Here is a 21,671-nt window from a genome sequence, read left to right on the forward strand (position 1 = left end):
TTTAGAGACAAGGATGTGGTGCAGGACAGCATCAAATGGTTTGGACAAGTCTGGGTGGATGATGTCAGTTGCTCTTCCATTATCCACCAATGCTATAACCCGGTCGTAGAAGACCACCAAATTTGTCAGGCACGATTTGCCCGTAGTGAAGCCATGTTGGCTGTTACCAGTCACCTCCTTATTTTCCATGTGCCTTAGCATAGTTTCCAGGAGGATCTCTTCCATGACCTTGCTGGACACAGAGGTGACTGACTGGCCTGTAGTTCCCCAGGTCTTCCTTTTTTACCTTTTTAAAAATGAGGGTTATGCTTTAAAAAAACAGCAGGAACTCCCCAGACTGCCACAACTTCTCAAATATGATGGATAGTGGCTTAGCCACTTCATCTGCCAGTTCCCTCAGGAGCTGCAGATGCATCTCATCAGGTCCCACGGACTTGTGCACCTTCAGGTTCCTTAGATGGTCTTGAACCTGATCTTCTCCTATAGTGGGTGGTTCTTCATTCTCCCAGGCCCTGACTTTACCTTCCGCGAATTGGGCAGTGTGGCTGGAGCACTTGCCGGTGAAGACTGAGATGAAAGAGTCGTTGAGTACCTCAGCCTTCTCCATATCCGCAAATTGCTTAATTCTGTCTAACCTTCCCCTTCTGCATCCTTTTTTGTATATGTTTTTGGTCCTGTTTAACTTTCGGCAGCATTTCCTGCCCCTTTTAAAATTTCCTTTGCCGAAGTCATGTGTATATGTTGTTGGTGCAAGTTGCCCTTCATTGTAGTCCTTAGTATTTAGATCTTTTCTAGTTCCTCATCTCATACTGCATCCTTTCTAGCATTTTGTTTATCCTTAAATCAAGAGTTGCTGGTGACCTTTCAAGTGTTCTTTTTAACATATTGGAGTAGGTGGATATTTGAAAGCTTTGTGGGGGAGAGTGCTTTATAGTTGCATGCTTGCTATTCCTACTAATTAATGATAAATGTCCTCTAGTTTTGTTATATCTGATTTAAGAAGTGAAAGATGATAGATTTATTAACTGTTAGAGCCCCGCTAACTATGCTGTTTTAGCCAAAGCAATAAAAAGCAAAAAATCCAAAGACTAAATAACAGCATGTTGCTCAGGTCTTGCTGCTTGAATATTATCTGCCTGAAGAATGTAAAATCTAGTATCGGTACAGCTAGTGTAGGCTACTTAACGGGTGCCTGATTTTTGTTATTAGAGAGTATGAGTTGTGATCTGACAAAGCATGTGTTTTAACATTGAGCAAGCAAGGGTTACTCGTGTGCTGCAGAGTGTTAAGAAGTCACTTTCTCCTCCCAGCACAGTCAAGTTGAAGACTTGACTAGAGAAAGACTAGGTTAAAAAAAAAGATCCTTATTCTCCAGAAAAAACAAGGGTGAATGCAGCTAAGAACTATAAAAACTGTTCTAAAACCTGAGTGGTGTTAACCCATACCACCTTTATGAAGGTAGAGTGTATTTCTCATCTAAAAAATTAAAACGTGATAGTCTTGAAGCAAACAGTTTAAAGCAAAAGTCCACAGTTTCCAATGCTCTTCTGCTTTCAGATTTCAGCTTTGAAGCTGATCAACTTATTAAAATGTGGAGTGAGTTAGAAATATATCTGTTGAAAGAAAGAAATCATGACTATATCAGGAGGTTACTCTGAAACTTTTCCAAGAGAGCTTCCAATAGAGAGCATTGTATAGTTGTATTGTTTTGGTTTTTTAAAAATTGTGCAATATACTATTTTATTTAAAACTCAATAAAGTGGTGATGTTTTAAAATAATACCTGGGCAAACAAACCCTTGGCTGTTTGATAGTACAACATTCTTGGCTCCACTCAGGAAAAAGTAATTATGTAAATGTTTTACATTTGTTAGAATGCTATATTGTGGGTATGTATATAGTACGTGGATCCAGTATGGTGGATGGTGCAACCCACATGCAGCTTGGGGCAGAACCAGATATGCAAAAAAAACAGCTACAGGAATCTTTTCTGTCCTGTGAAGTTTACTCTGGTTTGGTTTGACGCATTCATTGGCATGCACCCAATTTCCTTGCTGCAGAGTCTGAGGAAAATCACAGTGGTTTATTCTAAATTTCTGACTAACCTGTTGGCTCAGTAGTTTGTCCATCTAATTTCCAGTCTTATTCCTGGGCTGGTTTTCTTGCTAGTGTGGCTCAAGAGGAAAACTGTAGTAGTCAAGACTAAATATAAAAATTTAGGTCTTGGTCTTTGGTTTCTTTTATCAAAGATTTTCTAAGGAGACGATGGTGTCCACAGGTTAGGAAGGACAAGAAGATGAGGTAGAAGGACTGGGAAAGGTGAAGGAATGAGGTGTCTTCTCTGATCACGGTGTGGTTAGCCCTAATGAGGTCGTCTCAACCTTTCCCTCCTTCAAAAGCTATATTTAATAGAAAACAGCTTTCCCCAGTGTTCGCTAAAGATGTGATGCCTGAAGAGCAGTGTGCCAAGGTGAGAATGCGCTTTCTGTGGATCCTGCAGTAGTACTCTTGCATGGAGAATGCTCTTGATTGCTGCCTCTTTTTCAACTTCTTTCTAGCCTGGGATTTGGAGTCCAGTGAACCTACCACAGAAAGCCCTGGCACTGGAGACCTGGCTCTCATCCCCTGCCCCTGTCTTCCACTGTTGACACTTTTTTAAGTTGTCCTCGGTTGAGGCACCCTGAGGAAAACTAGGCTTTTTGCATCTAGGACCAAGGCCTGGGAAAATTATATGTCTTCAGCTTGGTCTCAGGGCATCAGATCACTGGGAAACCCAGTTCTGAACACTTCTCGGTCTCTTCAAGTTGTCTAAATAGGGCAGAGGTGTGGGTGGGGCGAAGCAGTTTCCTCTGATGATCAGGAAAAAAATGCATTATCTGGAATGATGATTCATAGTAGGAGCCCACTGTAAGAAAATCACAGAATGGTCAAGGTTAGAGAAGATCAGGTTCAAGACCATCTAAGGAACCTGGGGGTTGGAACTTTGTTGATCTTTAAGGTCCCTTCCAACCAAACCTTTCTGTGATTCTATGTTTCCATGCATGCTTCTGAGGTGAGTTCTACTTTGTTCTTTAGAGTCTTTTTTTTTTTAACCCTTTACTAATCCAGTTTGAGGTGGTAAGGCAAAAATGGATAAGTGGCTTCTTAAATGATACATTGTTTTATCTAAGACTTTGGGGTTTTTTCAGACTGACAATGCCTCCTGTTATTGAAGCAACTATTATTTAGGACAGAAACTTCACAGTGTAGCTGAGTTTATTTTTTAATTTCCCTTTTGTGTAGATGCCTGCTGTCTCTGACACTAAAACATCAGTACCAGCCCTCAGTCAGAGTACATCCTCCATTCCTTAGTCAGCTGCACCTTTTTTTTGTTTTGTTGTTTTTCCTGCACACTAGAAACACTTGGTTTTAAAGCAGAGACCTTTCAGTCTTGTTAAATTTTTCACCTGCTGATTCACATAGCACATGCAGCTGTTCTGGAAATATTTGTTCAATAAGAATGTTCTTTCTGTTGAGTTAGTGAATTAATTTGATTGCACCATCCTGATAATTATTCACTATCTGTGTTTTCTAACCAGCTTTTTGCTAACTGATGTTCTCTGACCATTAGAAACTCAAAGCCTTTCATGTAAACCCACAGTGTCAGTGCTGCTTTGGAGCAATTCAGTTGCTGCTAACTGATACGGTACTACCAGTGACTTATCATCTGATGTTATTGTGTGTACTGAAATAACATTGTTAGGCCTGTGAAATACCTTTTTAATTACAATAATATGTCATATAAACAAAGAAGTTAGTAGTCAGTGAACAGTAGGGTGCATCAGATAACAGTAAAAAAAATTGTGCACAATCTGAAAAATAGTCTTGTGTTGTTTTTGACCTTCAGATTGCAAGAAAAAGTCTTACTTAATTTAGTTGATGAAACTATGCAAAACAGATGAAATGAAATACATGTTGCTGCTCCTTCGGCCTTGCGATGGAGGGCATCCTCTGTGGGATAGGAAGGACTGTTCCTTTCTGTTTAGGGCCTGTGCAGGAGATGAGAAGAAGACAAAAAGATTTGTCAGAGTAGGCACTTGTGTGAGGAGTAGGGTCTATGAGAGTTCAGAGAAGAACAAGGAACAGAGACGTACAAACAGAACTTAAATAACAGAAAGAGTAAATCTTTCCTTAGGGATCCAGAGGGACTGTATGCAGCATGTTCCAATCCAGAAGGCTGCTGAAACTTGGACAAGTAGCAAGACTGGAAGGAGGGACCTACCCAGTGAGGCATTGGGGGGGGATATGTTTGACTTCAATCTTATATGGATTTATTGTTGTTGTTTCTGACCCAGCATACCTCAGGTGTTTTAGTTCTTTCAAAACTTAGTTTGGAATGTAATAAGATACAGTTTTAAAAATTAAAAAAATGTTGGTATGCAAACTTTAAGGGACAGCTAGGCAGAGTTAGCTGTATTCATCTCCACAATCATAAGCCCCACTAGTTTCTTCAGTAACTTCCAGCTGAAGCTTTCTCGCCTGCCCTGTCACACTGCTAGAAATCCTTGTTCAGATCATCTGCTCTAGACATCTCTGAATTTAATAACCTCTCTGATTTGTTCCCAGCTTGTCCATTCCTTCTGCTGTCTGTTTCTGTGGTCTAAATCACATCACACTTTTTATTATATCTGTTTACTTTTTTAAAATTTATTTTACCCTGCATTAGATTTTTGTAGTTACTTGTATTTCTTCACACAGTGTCTTTTATAAATGCTTCTGCTTTTTTCCTCTCTTCATTTCCCCTAATTCTCTTTGCTCCTCCAGTTTCCTCTACTTTGACTTAGTAATTTTCTTCTTCAATCCTCCCAAACAGATGAATTCTCCTCTTTTTTTATGGGCAACGTGAAAAACAAAAGGGCTGTCATTTGTATTTACCTGTAAAAATATAAACCAAAATGAGAGGAAGCTTTGGCAAAGGAGGCAAGCTTACATATTTCCAGTATGGAGAGTAGCTGAAAACACTGTTAGGATGGCTAACATTCAAAACCAGTGTTTCATGGAGGTGGAAAGGTGCTTAATAGGTTCTCTAATTTGGTTGAATTTTTTTCTTGCATACCGATGCTTGGAGGCTCCAGCAAATTTGGAGAAAATGAGTCCAATAATCATTACCTATGTTGGTTCTCTGAAGTTTAAGGCTTTGGTGCTGAATTGGTGCTTTCGTTCAGGAGATGGAGAGATTTGAAAATAAAGTATTTCTATGTAAGATGCATTTAGATATAGAAATACTATTTTACATATAATTTCAAGTCTGTATTAGAAGTTCAGTTGCTACATTGTACCATGGAGCGTAACTCAGGAGTCACTATATGCAATTTAGTTTTAAGTGCGACTCAGTGAGCCTAGTTTCTGAAGACTGACTGTAATTTTTATGATAGAGCTTTTGTATAAGATGATTGCATTTGGCCTAAAACTAAGGACAGCGGGATTTCTGTTAGTCTACTGATTTTATGCTTTCCTATACATCAAAGCCCTGTCACACAGCAGTCATTTACAGCACATGCACACTGATTTGTTGTTAGATTTCAGAACTTAAACATGAAAATATCTTGAGCAAGTGACCTGTAAGGAATGCCCTGACACTAGAGAAATGCTGCCTGTGTTCCATTAATATAAGTCTGTCACTCAAGGGTCTGTGCTGAATAAACCCAGGTTGCTGCTGGGAGTCACGTAGCGCTGGACGTCACTTAGCATTGCCAATACTCAGATAATATTGTTTTGTTTAAACCTACGTTTCCTAAAATTATATTTATTGTCACTTTCACTTTTTTAAAAAAAGACTTTATTGTCCTCATGATTGAGAAGAAGATTTGAAAAACATATTCTAAGTGCCTCCTAAAAACAAGACCAAAGAAAAGTAATTCCTACTCCAAACACTCATATGTGATCACATCAGTCTTGGGAACACACTAATGATTCTTCGATGTTCGGGTGGGCGAGTTGATTCAGATGATATATGTAGTTACAGCAGAGCCCTGACTGGGTTATAGCCATTGAATCTACATAGGATTTTTAGGAAAAAAAAAAAATGCTGGCAATAGCTGAAGTGCTTGTTCTAGGATTTCTGACAATTTTCACTGAATTTACATTTTCTCCTACAGACTTCTAATAGAAGATTACAGCATAACATATACAACAATTCCGTATCACTGACATAGTGGTTTATATTATGGACTACTCAGAATGTATATAACATTCTTGCTTGGTGATATTAATTCTCCTTTCATAATTTTGTGTAGTACTTCAAAATCTGAGATAGTTTAGCTCAACCCTGTAGGTAACTGCTGTTTGTGCTGGTTTTTTCCTTCTTTGGTTAGGTTTTTGTTCTTCACAGAAATGACTTCAACAGTAAAAGACTTTCTTTTGTCTGTATAAAAACTGCTTTGCACTATTTTTAGCTTATTCTCCTTTGTGTAAGCAAATAAGTTATATTTAACTGCTACTCAGGTAATGTAACTTTTCAGAGTACATAAAGTGACAACCTTTTATGGTGTAATAAATCATGTATTAGGTTACTTCTCAATTCCCAGAAAAAGTGCTCATGGAATGCTGTGAAAGTCTCATATATAGTGGGGTCTTTTTTCTTGCTATTAAATATTTGTAATTTTCCAATTAAAAACAAATACTTGGAGAATACTAGGACATCTATGTATTTTAACTTAGCAGGATTGTTTTGAAAATGACATACAAATATCTAAATATTTTTTCCATTATTATTTTTTGAGAGCGACAAGTGCCATTTCACCACCTTTACTAAACAGATGTCTTTATCTCTGGATGTTAGCCTGCATTCTGTTATCACTGGTCATAGCAATATGATGAAGTGGGAGCTTGGAAGCAGATCTTTTAGAGGATTCTGTGTTGGCAGGTTCCATGAGCAGCTCACAGCGGTAGAACCGCAGCAACTGAATCCTCTCGTTGCATGTTTTGTTATAAAACACTGTCCTATATTATCTGCTTTCTAAAAGAATTTCAAAATCTCTGAGAGAGCAAGTTCTCTCTGATGTATGAGATAAAGGGACCTAAAGTATTTTACATTTGCACTCTAGCTGCTCCGCGAATAGAAAGATAACAAAGTTTCTCACTCTTTTGTGCTATAACACTAACAGCAGCAATGACGGAAAGACATGACTAATGATTATTTATTATTAATGCAACTGTACAGATATGAATTATTGCTACCTCTCATTATGTTAAATTCTGTGAGATTTAGTGTTCATCTTAGATTGCCAGTTTCTGGAGCCTTTTGATTGGAATCAGAACAAGGGAAGTCCTGGCATTGATTGCCTTGTATGATGAAACATCTGGATTTGTGGATCAGAGAAGAGCAGTGGATACCTTTTACCTCAACGTTAGCAGACTTTTGACTGTTTCCCACAGTATTGCTATATCAAGTTAGGATGTTACAGTCTGGATGGGTAGACAACTAGATGTGCAAATAACTGTTTTGATGGTCAAGCTCAGAGGGTAGTGGTTAATGGATAGCTTTCTAGCTGGAAGCTGCTAACAAATGCTGTACCTCAGGGGTCTATACCTGTTTAAAGCCTTTATCAGTGAGGCAACATCAAGTTTGCAGATGACACCAACTAGGGGGACCAGTTGATGTCTTCAAGGGCAGAGCTACCATTCAGGGGAACCTAGACAGAGCAAGGGAATTGACCAACAGGAACTTGATAAAATTTAATAAGGACGAACACTGGAGTTCTGCACCTGGAGAGGAAGGACCTCCTGCAGTGATACAAGCTGAGGGGCAGCTTGGCAGAAAAAGACCTGGAGGTCTTTATAGGCAGCAAGCTGCACATAAAGCAGCCATATGTCCTGGCAGCTAGGAAAGCCAGCAATATGCTGAGTTATATCAACAGGACCATAGCCCGTAGACTGAGGGAAGCAATTTATACCTCTCTAGTGAGCACTCATTAGATATCTATAATACCGTGTCTAAGACAGCTATAAATTGGATTGAGTTCAGGGGAAGGCTGCAAAGGTTGTTGGGGGTGGAGCACAAGTCCTGTGAGGAGAGACTGAGGGAGCAGGGCCTGTTCAGGCTAGAAATGGGGAGGCTTTGAGAGGGTCTAACAGCAGCCTTCCAGTGCCAGTAAGAAGGTTATCAGGGAGTCGGAGCTGGGCTCTTCACAGTGGTGCGTGGCAGGAGGACAAGGGGCATTGGATGGAAGTTGAAATGAGAGCAGTTCAGAGTGGACATAGGTCCTATGAAGACAGTCAAGGGTGGGAACAGTCTGTGCAGAGAGGTTGTACAGTTTTCATGATCCTTGGTGTTTTAAAGACCAAACTGAATAAAGCCCTGAGCAATCTAGTCTGATTTTATAGAGCAGGAGGTTGGACGAGAGCTTTCCTGAGGTCTTTCTTCAATTGTGATATAAACTAAAATACAAACTTTAAAAAAAAAAAGATTTCTATCTTTGTCCATTTGCTGTGTACTTTGAAGGTGTTTATCAACGGTGCATTTTTGTTGAGGGAGGAGTGGTTGTAAAATGTTTTACCCAAAGAACCTCTGTTTCCTTGCTGATGCTTTGATTAAAAGTGATTTCTCTATTTAAGTTTATATTTTAAGTGCATATGAAGGTGGTTTCCAGGTTATCAATCTGGTCACATACAGATGTGAGCAGAATGTCCTTTTGCTATTTGGCAGGCAAAAATTGGGACTTAACAGCAGCTTTGAATGACTACGAGCAGCTCCGGCAGGTACACACCGCCAACCTGCCACAGGTGTTCAATGAGGGCAAATACTACAAGCAGCAGGAGCCAGAACAGCCTCCCCAGGTGACAAAGGTTGAGCGGCCCTGCCTGCAAAGGCAGGATGACATTGCTCAAGGTAAGAGTCTTCTTCAGGGCTTTTGTGGACAAGCAGCTTTCTAGCTTGTCTGCTTGTGAGTTATGCTTGTCAGCAGGGAGTTGGAAGTCGTTTGCCATCAGCCTGTGAACTGCGTCATCATGATGGGATTCACAGAGACGCTGCTGGACTCTACGTTTCACATGTTTCAGTTGTCATGAGCTTTGCCTCAGTTCTGCAAGTTATTTTTTTGAGTGATTAAAGCACAAAAATACATTGTCCCCAAGCAGTCCTATGGTACATATAAAAGGAATTCATTAGAGGGTGTCACAGACCACTGTTATATGTAGTGTTCTATGCTTATTGAGACCAAAAAATGGTTGAAAATTCCATATTTCAGTGTTTGCATTCTTACTCACAGTATGTGATTAGGGTGTATGAAATCTATGAATAACTTTTAGCTTTAAATTTTTGTACTTTTATGGTTCCACAGAAGAAAGGACAACCTCCTATCCCCCACCAAATAGAAACTGAAACCTGAAGAAAAATGTCTCAACCACCTCTAGCAGTTGATATCCAGTCCAGGATGATAAGCATTAGAATTTACTTTTGTTTGCAGAATTTTTATAGGGTTTATTTCAAATCTCTATCTCAGACTGTTGGAATGCATTTTTTTTAATATTATTTTATCAAGGAACTGTAGTTTGCACCAAAATAAATATACAGGTCTGACATCTTGTCATGTAGGGAAGTAATAGCACTAGCTTGGTGATGACTTTCTATGCAACCATTAAAAAGAACAGAATGTCTTCCTTTCTTCTGCTGGCTCTTCCCTCCTATTAAACAGGAAGTGGCATCAGTACTTAGGAGTGTCAATAAAGCTTTTTTTAACTTTATAACTTCCATCGGTACAAAAGGAACTGTCGTGCTTCTTATGACTCCTTAAAAGCACAGAAGACAAGTAAAGGGAGGAAGAGTAGCACACTGTAGTTGACGAAACTGTGTCCCTTCATCCTTGTTAGGATATAACTCACTTTAAAATTCCATGTTATTAAGCTGCCCAGTTTAGAATGAAATGGCCATTTGATATTTCAGTGGATGTAGGTAGTGTGGGGTAAGTCTGGCGTTAGATACCTGGACTGACAGAAACTGTCAGTTTTGACTGAATGATTTATGGTTTAAGCACTTGAAGAGTATTTCTGTTACCCATTTCCTGATACCAGAATTGAGGCCATATAGTAAAGTGAAATTATATGGTAGTAATATTTTGTCCCTTTATCAATATTCTAATGCTTATTTTGCTTTAGTGACCCTTTACTGTTCCTTATATAGCATTTGTCCACAGAGAAATTCAGTAAGTTATAGGATCTTAGCTCATAGTTGTTTTGATAAAATAATGCATCCTTTTGTACCAAGCTTGTTAATTTCATTATTCTTTTTGAACTGCGTATTGTTTCTTGGAACAGGATTTTAGAAAACACATATGCATAAAAACTGACTTTGTCTTAAATTCAGCATAATGATGTTAAAATTGCTTTCAGGTAGACTGTTCTGAGATTAAAACAGTATGGCACATTTGATATGAAGTGATTGTAGAATGCTGGATTTTTTTTGATTCACAGGAAGTCAAGTTAAATTAAGAGTTCAAAACATTAATTGATTATCATCTATCTGCCAGTAAATGTTTCTTCTGATGCATCTTTGGAAACTTAAGATGCATTAAAAATTTTTAATACAGAAATACTTGTCTTTCATATCTTGTTACTTTTACTGTTTATCTGTTTTGCTAGAAGGAGGGTGAAGTTCCTATGACTTGCCATAGGGATCCATAGTAACAACTAAGCAATCTTTTACAGTGAGGAAAGAACCTAAAAAAAGGTAACAAACAAGAAGTGGAATAAATTCCAAAGTGAAATGAATGGACATTAGCTAGGCTTGGTGTTGACCGGTCTTTTATGTACTTTTACATACTCTATAATCTCTCTTTGATTTCTCTACAGAAAAGCGTCTTTCCAGAGGTATTTCTCATGCCAGCTCAGCCATAGTCTCCCTTGCTCGATCACATGTAGCAAATGAGTGCAGCAATGAACAGTTTCCTTTGGAGATGCCCATCTACACATTCCAACTACCAGACCTTAGTGTGTACAGTGAAGATTTCAGAAGCTTCATTGAACGTGACTTAATTGAGCAGGCAACAATGGTTGCTTTGGAGCAAGCAGGTGGGTAAATACTTCAGATGTCAGCAGCTGGGCAATCTGACATTTTGGTTGACATTTCTAATCATGCTTCATTTCTGGAGTTTGCGCATCCTGCATTGGAAATAAATGCCAGAGAGTAAAAGCAAAAAGCAAATACTGTGCACTTTGCAAAATGACACATACCCTGATACTCTATTTCTTTCAAAATGTTATAGAGAAAACTGTCAAATTTGCTTAATAAAACAAAGAAATTGAGGGAGGAAGGAAAGGAGGACTGATGGGGAAGTCATGCAATAGAGAAGGACGTGAGTCTGGATGGTCGGAGGGGGTTGGTACTTGCAGTTCTCGTGAGGAAATTACATTGCAATGACTAACAAAGGAAACTTCTTCAAGTTCTGTTGCAGCTTGAGAAAATAGTTTTTAAATATACATTTTGTGTATCAGTTAGTATTTTTGTAATAAGAAACTAAATACTTTTAAAGTAATACTTCATTATTGCCATGGGAAAAAAGTGAAGAATTTAAAATTTATTTTAGTTCAGATTTATTAGTAGTTTAAAGTTTTAAGTCAGTTTTGAAACTGACTTATTAAAAGATATGGAGAAATGTATTTAAAATTAGTATCTGTGTCTTATGAATAGCAAGTGTATTAATGAACCATGACATGAACACATCGATATAGTGAAATGGTGATATAAAGGAGTTATAAAATCAGATTTCGTGTCTGCCTGTGGAATATTGAATAGCCAGTTGCTTTTTTCTGTTGATTGCTATACTGGCTTGTATAACACTATGTATTCATCTGAGAGTTCATTCTCAAAACTTGGTCCATAGTTGTACTGTGTGTGTTCAAACTGATAAACTGTTGCTTGGTTTTGATTACGGCACTGCATCATAGTACTTAGACAGGACTTTTGCTAATCTGGTGTCACATTGAGTAGTTATCATGTATTGTCATATGCTCATTTTTTGGCTTTGAAAAGGAGGACATACTTAGTTAATAGCATCAAACAGTAAATACTTTAAGAAAAAAAAACAACAAACAAACCCAAACCACCCAAAAAACCCAAACAGTATTCAGAAGGCCACCTTCTGGAAAAAAAGCAGTATAAAATCATGTAGGAATGCTACCAGGCAACTATGAAGTATGAAAACTGTCAGTCACCTGTCAAGAAAATGTATCTAGTTTCTCTAGGAACCAGCTAACACAAAAAGGACAGGGAAGAAACAGGATGGCTCTTCCTCTGGCAGCTCTGCCAAACACTCCAAATTCCATAGGGCTATCAGAAAATACCTTGCTTTACAGTATCATTGTTGACCTACCCGCTTCAGTGGAATTACAGCCTTTAGAGTAAATTAACGCAGCAGTGCAAACTGGAGGATCACAGTGGTTTTCTTACCTTAAAATCAGGGAATATATGAATTTAGAGCTGATATCTTCTAATTCATACAGAGCTAGCTGGCTTTGAACTTGAAATAGGGCTCCAGAAACTACTCTTAGCATTCCTCTTCTCAAATCTCTCTGAATATTAGAATAAATAATTTATTTTTTCTTCACGTTACTTTAATTAGGGCAATAACTTGACTCACACTGGAAAAGACCCTTCCTCCGCAGAGCCTCTTGCATCCTGGAAAGGAGAGTGTTTTGACCATTTGAAGTGCTTGTGGTTTTCATCGCAGGTATTCTTGTAGCCAATGTAGACTTAGTTTACTTATGGAACTTCCTGGGAAACAGTTCTTCAGTTCAAATAAGTTAAACAGATCAAACAGTGAATGTTTAAGAAAATCATGTAAGACTTCACATAAACTGACTGACCTTTTGTCTGTATTTAAGACATAAAGATATTCAGTTTCCTTTTATTTCCTGTCTATTTTATGCATATTGTCTGAAATGAAGAGAGTGAATTAACAGGAAAGTCACTTAGCTTTAGACATTTCATTGTCTCCCAACAACAGGGCCCAGTTTGACTATGGTTTGGTCAACGACATAAAAAACAAACCCCGCAAAGGACAGTAGCTTCTGTAGCTGAGGTTGGGGATATTGTTAAAGGAAAAGAAAGAGGTGTGTGGTTGGGTTTAAGGGCATGAATTTCAAGAGAAAAGGGAAGAAAAAAGCACTGATTAGGCAAAAGGAGGAGGAACTTTGTTAGGAACATTGAGCAGCTTACTACTCACAAAGTTTAGATTGGGAAAGCAAAGTTACTATTAACAGACTGTCACACGTGCTGTCTGAAGTGGCCATATGAGCTGGATGTCTATAAAAGCCTATAAGGTTTTTATATTCTCTTTTTGTATGCTTAGGCACTTGCTACCATTACATCTATATGTGAAAGGATATTCAGGTTACATCCTACCTGTATAGAAACTCAGAGCAAAATTCCTGATTTACTCAGAAATGCTGCGTGAGATTACAAAGGAAAGGCCCAGATAAAGGCAGTATGATTTACTCACTCTCTGCTGCTGCAATGTATTCTCTACTCTTTGTGTGATTGCTTTGTGTGAATTGTGTGAATATTACTCTTAGAGGACAGAATTCACCACATTCATAAAAGCATTTTGGGGTTTTGTGCATCTTATAAACTCAGCTGTTCATTATTGCCTGAATTGGAGTGAAGTCAGCTTGTAAGTAATGTGCAGACTGATCTCTGAGTGTTCTTGCAGTAATCAATGTGATTCTTAGATGGGGGATGGCTCAGGTACTGATAATATTAATTGAAGTCTGTATGAAAGGAATTATATAATTTGAAATATTTTGCTGCATCAAGTTGATTTTCATTATATGCATATGTTCCCCCATGTGTCATTAATGTGTAGGCTGACACAAAGAGAGATATTATGAAAACTTTCGCTGCTCTACTGAGTTCAAAAAACCATAGTATAGACAGAAGAATGGCTGGTCTAACACAGTGGTTTTAATGAAAAGAAAAAAAAAATCTATTACAGTGCTGAAATATAATTCAATACAAAAAATTAAATGTAAACTGTGTAAACCTTCAAGAATATTGCTTTCCTACACTGTTCTTTCTGTGCTCAGATTTGTGTTTTCTATGGAGCATTTTATACAGCTACAGGCAAAATAAACAGTAATACATTGGTAAGCCTGGGTTTCACATCCCCAAAACCAAATTCACCAAAATTCTGGAAATGTTTGTTTTAAAACTGTTAAAAATTAAGCTTTGTTAAAGAAAAATTGATGGCTTTTCAGGTTGTAGAAACATTTTCTTATCCCAGAGTTTTTAACAGATTTTCACACAGTATATGCAGTGTGCTGGGATAGCAACCATTATAGTTAGAAGAGAACTGTATTAATTTCCTGATTTCCAAGCTTTGAAATGCATGCTTATGTAATTAAGTTCTAATATGAATGACAAATATTGTATCACGGAGTAGGATGAAATGCAGTGATGTAATAGAAAACTGTCTGTCTTGGATTGTGAAAGAAAGAAATGAAGAAAACCAGTAATACTGGATCTGCAGTTACCTGCAGATAACTGAACTCAATATCAGTTATCAGCAGCCAGTTAGGCCTAGTCAGATATTTCTGCGCCATCTTATTTTATAATCTTTGATTCACATTCTGGTTAGTAGCTTCTGTGACAGGGTCTGTGTTGCTTATGCATCAGGCTAAAAGAGAAGCATTTACTTGGTTGCTCAGTTTTACTTATTTCTATATGCACAGCTCAACATTAACATTTTAAGCACATCAGTAAATATGAATAGCCTTGCAGATGCTACTGTGAAGCTTATTTCACCATCTAGACTGAAAGAGAGAGGTCCTACAAGAAGGTCCTTCCCTTGAAGTACAGAAAATGTATTGGTAAATCCTTTATTTATTCACTTATTTTAAAAAGTAAGCAGTCACTGAATGATTAATATAAGCCCATGTAGAAAATCTGTTCTTGTCATTTTCTTCATGTCAGTACTTGCAAGCACACCTTTATTGTATGAAAGGACTAAAATTGAAAATAAACAAACAAATCCTCTTAGCTAGTCATGTAAGAAACACATAAAGCGTAGAAGTAGCTCTACTGAAATCTGGATTTGAATTTCCTGCAGCTATTGCTGATTGTCTGACTATTCTGAGTGGGCTGAGTGAACCTCTTTTGACGTAGCCAGTCAGTCCTGCGCACACTCCAGAGCAGTTATTGCTGTGGGATTCCAGAGGGGAGTTAGTGAGTGTTTAGGGTGAACCATTGCTTTTGAGGATACATGAGGTGTCCAGGATAGACTTGATTTGGAAGTTGAAAATGTTATTTTGTGACTTGCTCATCTTGGGGGCTGGATGAGAGGTAGATTTCTGGAAATACGATGTGCTGGAGAAATGAAAGCACGGCTGGTTTTAGCCTAGTTTCTTAAGGAAACTGAGTTTGTGTCAGCAAGCTGTCTTTCAAGATTGTACCACTGTTTGTTTTTTAAATTTAACTCTGCCAATTTCAAGCACATCTGTGAGTGAAGTTTTACAAGTTTCATGAAAATAAGCGGCTAGCTTATTTTTAGTATTTCCATAGAGGAAAAAAATGCCACGTGAATATTGTTTATTAAACGCTACAGAATCCACATGGGAAAGACCTCCAGAATGCCCATCCACAAATAAAAGTAAAGCCATCAGAAGTCTCACCTTTAACCATACAGACAAGCAGCTCAGGAAACCAGAGATTGAGTCCCAGTGTGAACAGATTGACTTGTTTTCCTCAGTGAGATGTCTGCTCTGTCAGTGTTTTTGAGGAGCTGGCCTAAGACTGGTTTACTTAGCTGTATGAAAGAGTACTGTCAATAACTAAGTGAATTACATTAAAAGGCAGTTGCACTCAATCTGAGGTAAAATTGTACAAGCTGTGACACGACACTTCATACTTTTTCCCATCTTTAACCATCCTTGTTTTTCTCTTAATGTGCATTCCAATTTTTCTGTAAGAATTCTGACTTATTTTTGACACGATAAATACACAGTGGTGTTGCAGGCAAGAAACTGATTGTTTGCCTTGGAGGCAGTGATATGCAATCTAGCTTTGCAGTGAAACTTCAACCACACTCAATCATACAGAGCATGAGAGGAGGCGCATCCATTGTAGCATCTCCGTTTCCCTTGTCGAGGGAGTTATATCAAGTTGCAGTTTGTGAAGTCCTTGTAACTTTTTGGTGGTTAATTCTACCAGAAAAATCCCAAGTCTGTAAAGCCATTTAGTTTATTAGTACCTTAAACTAGAGAAAAAGAAAATATGGACTGGAGAAAATGAAGAGGGAGCAAAGGATTTATGCAGAGTTTCTACAAAGGTTCTTTAGTATTATGTAACCTCATGTTTGTTTTGAATTTGGTTGGTTTGTATGTGTACCACCAGCCTTGTGCGTGTTTGGGCAATGAATACTTTATAATGGACCTTAGTAAACTGGAGGGCAGCTCTGTATGACCATCTTTATGGGATAGTCATAAACTGGAATAATTTCTGTTGCATATTTTTATCTTCTTGTTTATGCTGTTAATGGAGTTTTGCAGAGAGGACATCATGCTGAATACTTTCTTACATTCTATAGTACGCATGCATAAGGCATCAGGGGCTGATATTGAAAGCCAAGCCTGGCCCCTGCTAATACTTGAAATGCATACTCTGTTCTCTACTGCCTTCTTTTTGAGCCATTCAGGTCATATAACCATCTAGAATCCTCTTTGGCAATTTCCTGCCATAAATCCTGCGGCAAGAAACAATACACCTGTGGCTTGTAATACAGTATGGAGGCTTATGAAAATAACACTTAAACCTTTCTAGTGTCTATTAATAATACTCCAACATTAACTTCCTCTGAGATTCAGCTTACCTTCTTTGCATGGAATACAAGATATATATCTGGTTCTTTATCAGAATGATTGATTCTTGTCGGGCCCTGCAAATAAGGGAGCAGGGGGAGCCAATATATGCTTTGTATTATGTGAAGTCTGATACACACTATGTAGTGCAGGACTAGGATAGTATCAGAATACATAAATAGTTGGCAATTTTCAGCCATTGGGGATACTAGATTCTGATAACATTTCTTTTGAGTTTGTACCTGAAGTCTTAAGAATCATGTAAACAAAGGGCAATATCGTGTGCTTGTGTCTGCTTCTCTGATTGTATGTTGCTAGATCATAGACCTGGATAGGACTTTAGATCTAAAATTGAGATCAAATTTTAATGTACTAGAATATGGCTATATTAATTCTCAGAGTATTTTTGCTGTAAAACAACAGGTCAATTTCTTCAAATTGTGTTTTTTAAGATTAAATAGATTTTGTGAGAAAGAAAGAAGCATGATCAAGTAGGAGATCAAGAGAGGGAGGGAGAGTGACAAATGCATCTAGTTTGTCCATAAATATTGTTTTATCAAAGCAGACAGAAATAAGCCTGAGGCAGAACTGTTTCCAGTTTTCACTTAAGCTCCACTTTACTGTTGTTTCCTTAAAGGGATCCACTATAACTACTAGATTTGAAAAATGAAAGTGCACCACTTTTTCTGTTATAATCCAGTGCATTTCTGCTAATTTTTCAGTCAGCCATAAGCTTTGTGATGCGGTTTTTGCATAATCTACTTGAAAGCAGATCACTTTTGTAGAAACCTTCTGTTATTCAAAAGATTCATAAACACCAGACTTTCACATTTATTACCAATAGCTGCTAGTTAATCTGCAGAGCAGTACCACTCATTAGTCCCTTAAATCCTAAGGTCTGTCTAGTTTAGGTCTTGTAACTATGCTTTAAGCAGCACTTTGTATAACTTACTACTGAATATGATACCAGCAAAACATTCTGAAAAAAACAGGTGGCAAGTTGTTATTTCACAGCCCACAGACACAGGAGTTGCTAAAAATTATAACTTCTTGTTTCAGATTTATCTTTCCCAAAGGCTGTCCAATAGCTCTTTAAATTAAGCTTCTTTAATACATATTTAATTTGGAACTCAATAAGCCTAGTCTGAGATGTTGGGCATTTACAAACTAGCTGCTAAAATCATATGAGTATTACCAAATGTGCTTAGTTATTATCTGCTATGCATCTTTACCTTTACAGTATAGTAACTCTCAACCCATACTGACTACTTGAAATTTAATTACATAGTTCTTAGTACCTGGAACCAGTAAGTAGGGGCACATGTTAAAATATGGTTATACTACTTTTTTGCACAGTATGTACTACCTGCCATTACAAATAAACTTCAGTATAATTTTATAATGAAAAAATATTAACAGAGAAAAATTTTTTCATTGCTTGAACTTATTTCTGTTTTGGCGATTTAACTTTAAATGTAAGACTGACTGTACAAATATATAGATACTGTTTCCTCTCAACTTGCAAGTAAAGGAATTGGGGGGAGAAAAAGTCCGCAGAAGAGGACAAAGAAAGAAATGGAGTTGCCACAGATTGCCTATTACAGTATTCATTCAATTATTCAGTTGTGTATTACCCACACTTTCCAAAAGTCTTGGGAAATATACCACCACTTCTCATCATTGTTAATCGTCTGCTCTTCCTTATCCCCAATGATGTTATACGATTAGTCACATCATCTTTCTTTATATTAGAAACATTCACATGACTGTTTAACCAAGACAACACTCCAGTAAGCTACCACAAGGCAACCTGTGTGCCAGGAATTACGTACTTGCAGTGTTGGCTTTGGCACTGATACTCTTTATAGCTTTATTTGCTTCATCTAGATACATCAAATATCTGTCCTCTGGTCAGTCTTTTTCATAATCCATCTCTGTTGTATAATCTGTAAAACATGCTTCATGTAGCAATGATGGATATGTGGTTCTGTAAACATTCTTAAAGAGAAAAGCCGTATGCTATCCTGTACCTTGGGCTGTGCGTTTGGTCTCATTTTAATTCTCTGGTAGTGCAGCTGTTGATTTTAGTAGGTCTAATCATGATTTACACTATAGTAAATTAGAGGAAAATCAGCTGTTGAAACAATCCATCTGATTGAAACAATAGTACTTAATAAACTTACCTAACAGTAACATATTTTAATTAACACATACATATTACTTTTGTCTTTTGAGACTTTATTACTGTAACGTAATCAGTCATGTTTGGGAATCGTAATGTAATCGATTGAATCCCGATGAATCGGGAATCAATGTAATCAGTTGTGTTTGGGAACTGATACAGAGACTCATAATGGTATTTAGGCAATGAACTCCTTGGAAGTCCATCCCTGAACACAGCATATGAGAATGGAAGATGCAAAGTAATTAAAGGTGCTCTCTTCTTATTCTGAATACATTTAGAAAATTGTTGAAGTTTATCTACCTCTTATTTCTAATCTTTTCAGTTTTCACTTCTGACATTACATTTAAGTTCATTTGGCAGAAAGGATGTTCATGATTAACCTTCAATATTAGACATCATCGCTGTATGCCTGTACACAGTATGCATCCTGTTTTAGTACCCACTCCACCATTTTAATAGATGTTTTCTTTTCAGGACGACTAAATTGGTGGTCCACAGTGTGTACAAGCTGCAAACGTCTTCTTCCCTTGGCTACAACAGGTGATGGAAACTGCCTCTTGCATGCTGCATCTTTAGGTAAGGGAGAGTCTATACATGAAACCTGCCAAAAATATTTACCGCTTTTCTCTATCCTCAGCAAAAGCTCAGAAACACATGGGATGCAAAGACCGTCATTAAAAGCCTGGTTCTGGAGCAATATATTATTCAAATTTCACTTCAGTATTGTATGCTTTAGGCATGCTTGAAGGAGGAAGATAAAAGTTTTATCAGGTTATAAAAGAAGTATTATTGGAACAGTATCAAAACCCATGTATCATAAACGCCAGCAATTTGCATTTTCCTTACAGAGCGCAACCTAACAGCTCTGGAACAGGCCAGTTCCAGGTGCTTCTGCAGGATTGTCCTCATTGTGGGCGAGGAATTGCATTCATTCTCTGGCTTTTGTTAAACAGGTCTCTTGCTGTCTTCAAGAATGCAATATCTAGCTATTATCTCTGTTGGTTCCTTGTAGAGTTTAAGTATATGGGAAACAGAGTTTGGGGTGCTTTAAAATAATTTCCAATTGATTAATTAATCATTAATACAAAATCTTTGAAGCCTTTCTTCAAATCATATAGAAACCTGTGAAGCTGAAAGTCTTTGATATGTCTTCTATATCCTAACCTATTATGAGGAAACTTTTTTTTTGTTGCAGTTGCTAAAATCTTCCACGAGCGGAACTCCAAAATGTGACTTTTTTAAAAAACACTGGGATTTTTAATATTTTGAGGAGACTGTTCTTTTTGAAACAAGTAGTAAGAAAAGAGCTTTTGCTGTTTCCAAGGATCCTTTTATCTTTGTCCACTTCATTTTTATTGTATATTATTTACAGCAAATGTTTGAACTATTTTGATTTGCAGAGTCTTAAATAAACATATTTAATGCCAGTAGCTGACAATACAGTAACTGAAATGTCGCTGTCTGTGGGCACATGTCTTGGTGAGAGCTCTGCTCTCTTTTGTTGTAGATTACTATTCTCAGCTACTTGGAGATGTTTTATTATCTTAAAATGAACTTGAAAGCCTGTGACTGGTTGTATTTTTAGACTTCCAGTCATCTTGAATGCTCGTCTCTTTATTTGGATGTTGAAGCCAAAGGAAATTTGCCATCATGCTGTGTAAGAGTTGGAGGCCTTTGGGTGTCAGTATCATCTGCGATGCACAAAAGTGCCTGCAGTTGTCATTAGCATTCTTGTGTCTGCAAGCTTTGTTGGCAACTACAGCTAAAACAGCCTGTGCATTTGCATATTCCATTGCTTGCAGCAAAGTTGAAGTTGCCTGCAAGCAAATGCTGAAACAACTCAAATCCTTAGTCATTCCTTAACCAAAGTTTAAACTTTGTTAGAATTCCCTCTTGTTGTTCATTAGCTTATCTATATTGACTGTTTCTTTAGGAAACCTTAAAAATAAGTGAATTATTTGCCAAGAAGAATTTTAGATAATGTGTAAGGTATGCTTCTTTTGCTAATAAAGCAATATTAATTGTATTAGTACTTACTATTTCTATTTCACTGTAGCTTCTTTAAAATTAATGTTGTCTTATGCTACTTTAGGGATGTGGGGGTTTCATGACCGGGACCTTGTTTTACGTAAAGCGCTCTATACTATGATGAGAAGTGGAGCTGAAAGGGAAGCACTGAAAAGAAGATGGAGATGGCAACAGACACAACAGAATAAGGAGGTCTGTATGGCCTGAAGATAGTCTTGTTAATATCATTTTGGGTCAAAAGCCTTCTTCTGAAGTTTGGTGTGAAAGTTTTTAATTGCCGTCGAATTCCTTGTGCTTCCATTTTGCATGGGGAAAGAGATACTTATATTTAGAAATTTTGTATCAGAATGCAAATGTGTTTGTAGCTTTGTGAGCATAAATATGCACAGTTACATGCTGCAAAGGTCTAAGATGAGTTTGGAACCTGCAGAAAATTTGGGGCTTCAAAATTAAATGTATAATTTAGCTATCACGAGCATTATGAGTGGACAAAATCCAGAAAAGAAAGAAAACCCCATTTAGGAAACATTCCCCAGAATGGTGAATTAGGATTCTTAGAGCTGTGACCAAATACTGAGTGGATGTTTCTTAACTAAAATCATCTGTAGATTTGGTTTGACTGTTGATTAAAA

The 21,671-nt window shown here is 37.5% G+C and overlaps 1 protein-coding gene across 1 annotated transcript in view; it reads left to right on the top strand.

Annotated features, from left to right (window-relative positions):
• Positions 1-8,663: 8,663 nt before the first annotated feature.
• Positions 8,664-21,671, top strand: part of OTUD7A (OTU deubiquitinase 7A) — a 34,992-nt gene continuing 21,984 nt past the window's right edge. The window contains exons 1-4 of the mRNA XM_009709448.1: positions 8,664-8,868; positions 10,827-11,045; positions 19,486-19,587; positions 21,104-21,231. Coding sequence (XP_009707750.1) covers positions 8,664-8,868; positions 10,827-11,045; positions 19,486-19,587; positions 21,104-21,231 — 654 coding nt within the window. The remainder of the gene's footprint in view (positions 8,869-10,826; positions 11,046-19,485; positions 19,588-21,103; positions 21,232-21,671) is intronic.

The sequence above is a fragment of the Cariama cristata genome, unplaced genomic scaffold (assembly GCF_000690535.1).
Source record: "Cariama cristata isolate BGI_N322 unplaced genomic scaffold, ASM69053v1 scaffold14771, whole genome shotgun sequence".
In the NCBI taxonomy this organism is placed as follows: Eukaryota; Metazoa; Chordata; class Aves; order Cariamiformes; family Cariamidae; genus Cariama; species Cariama cristata.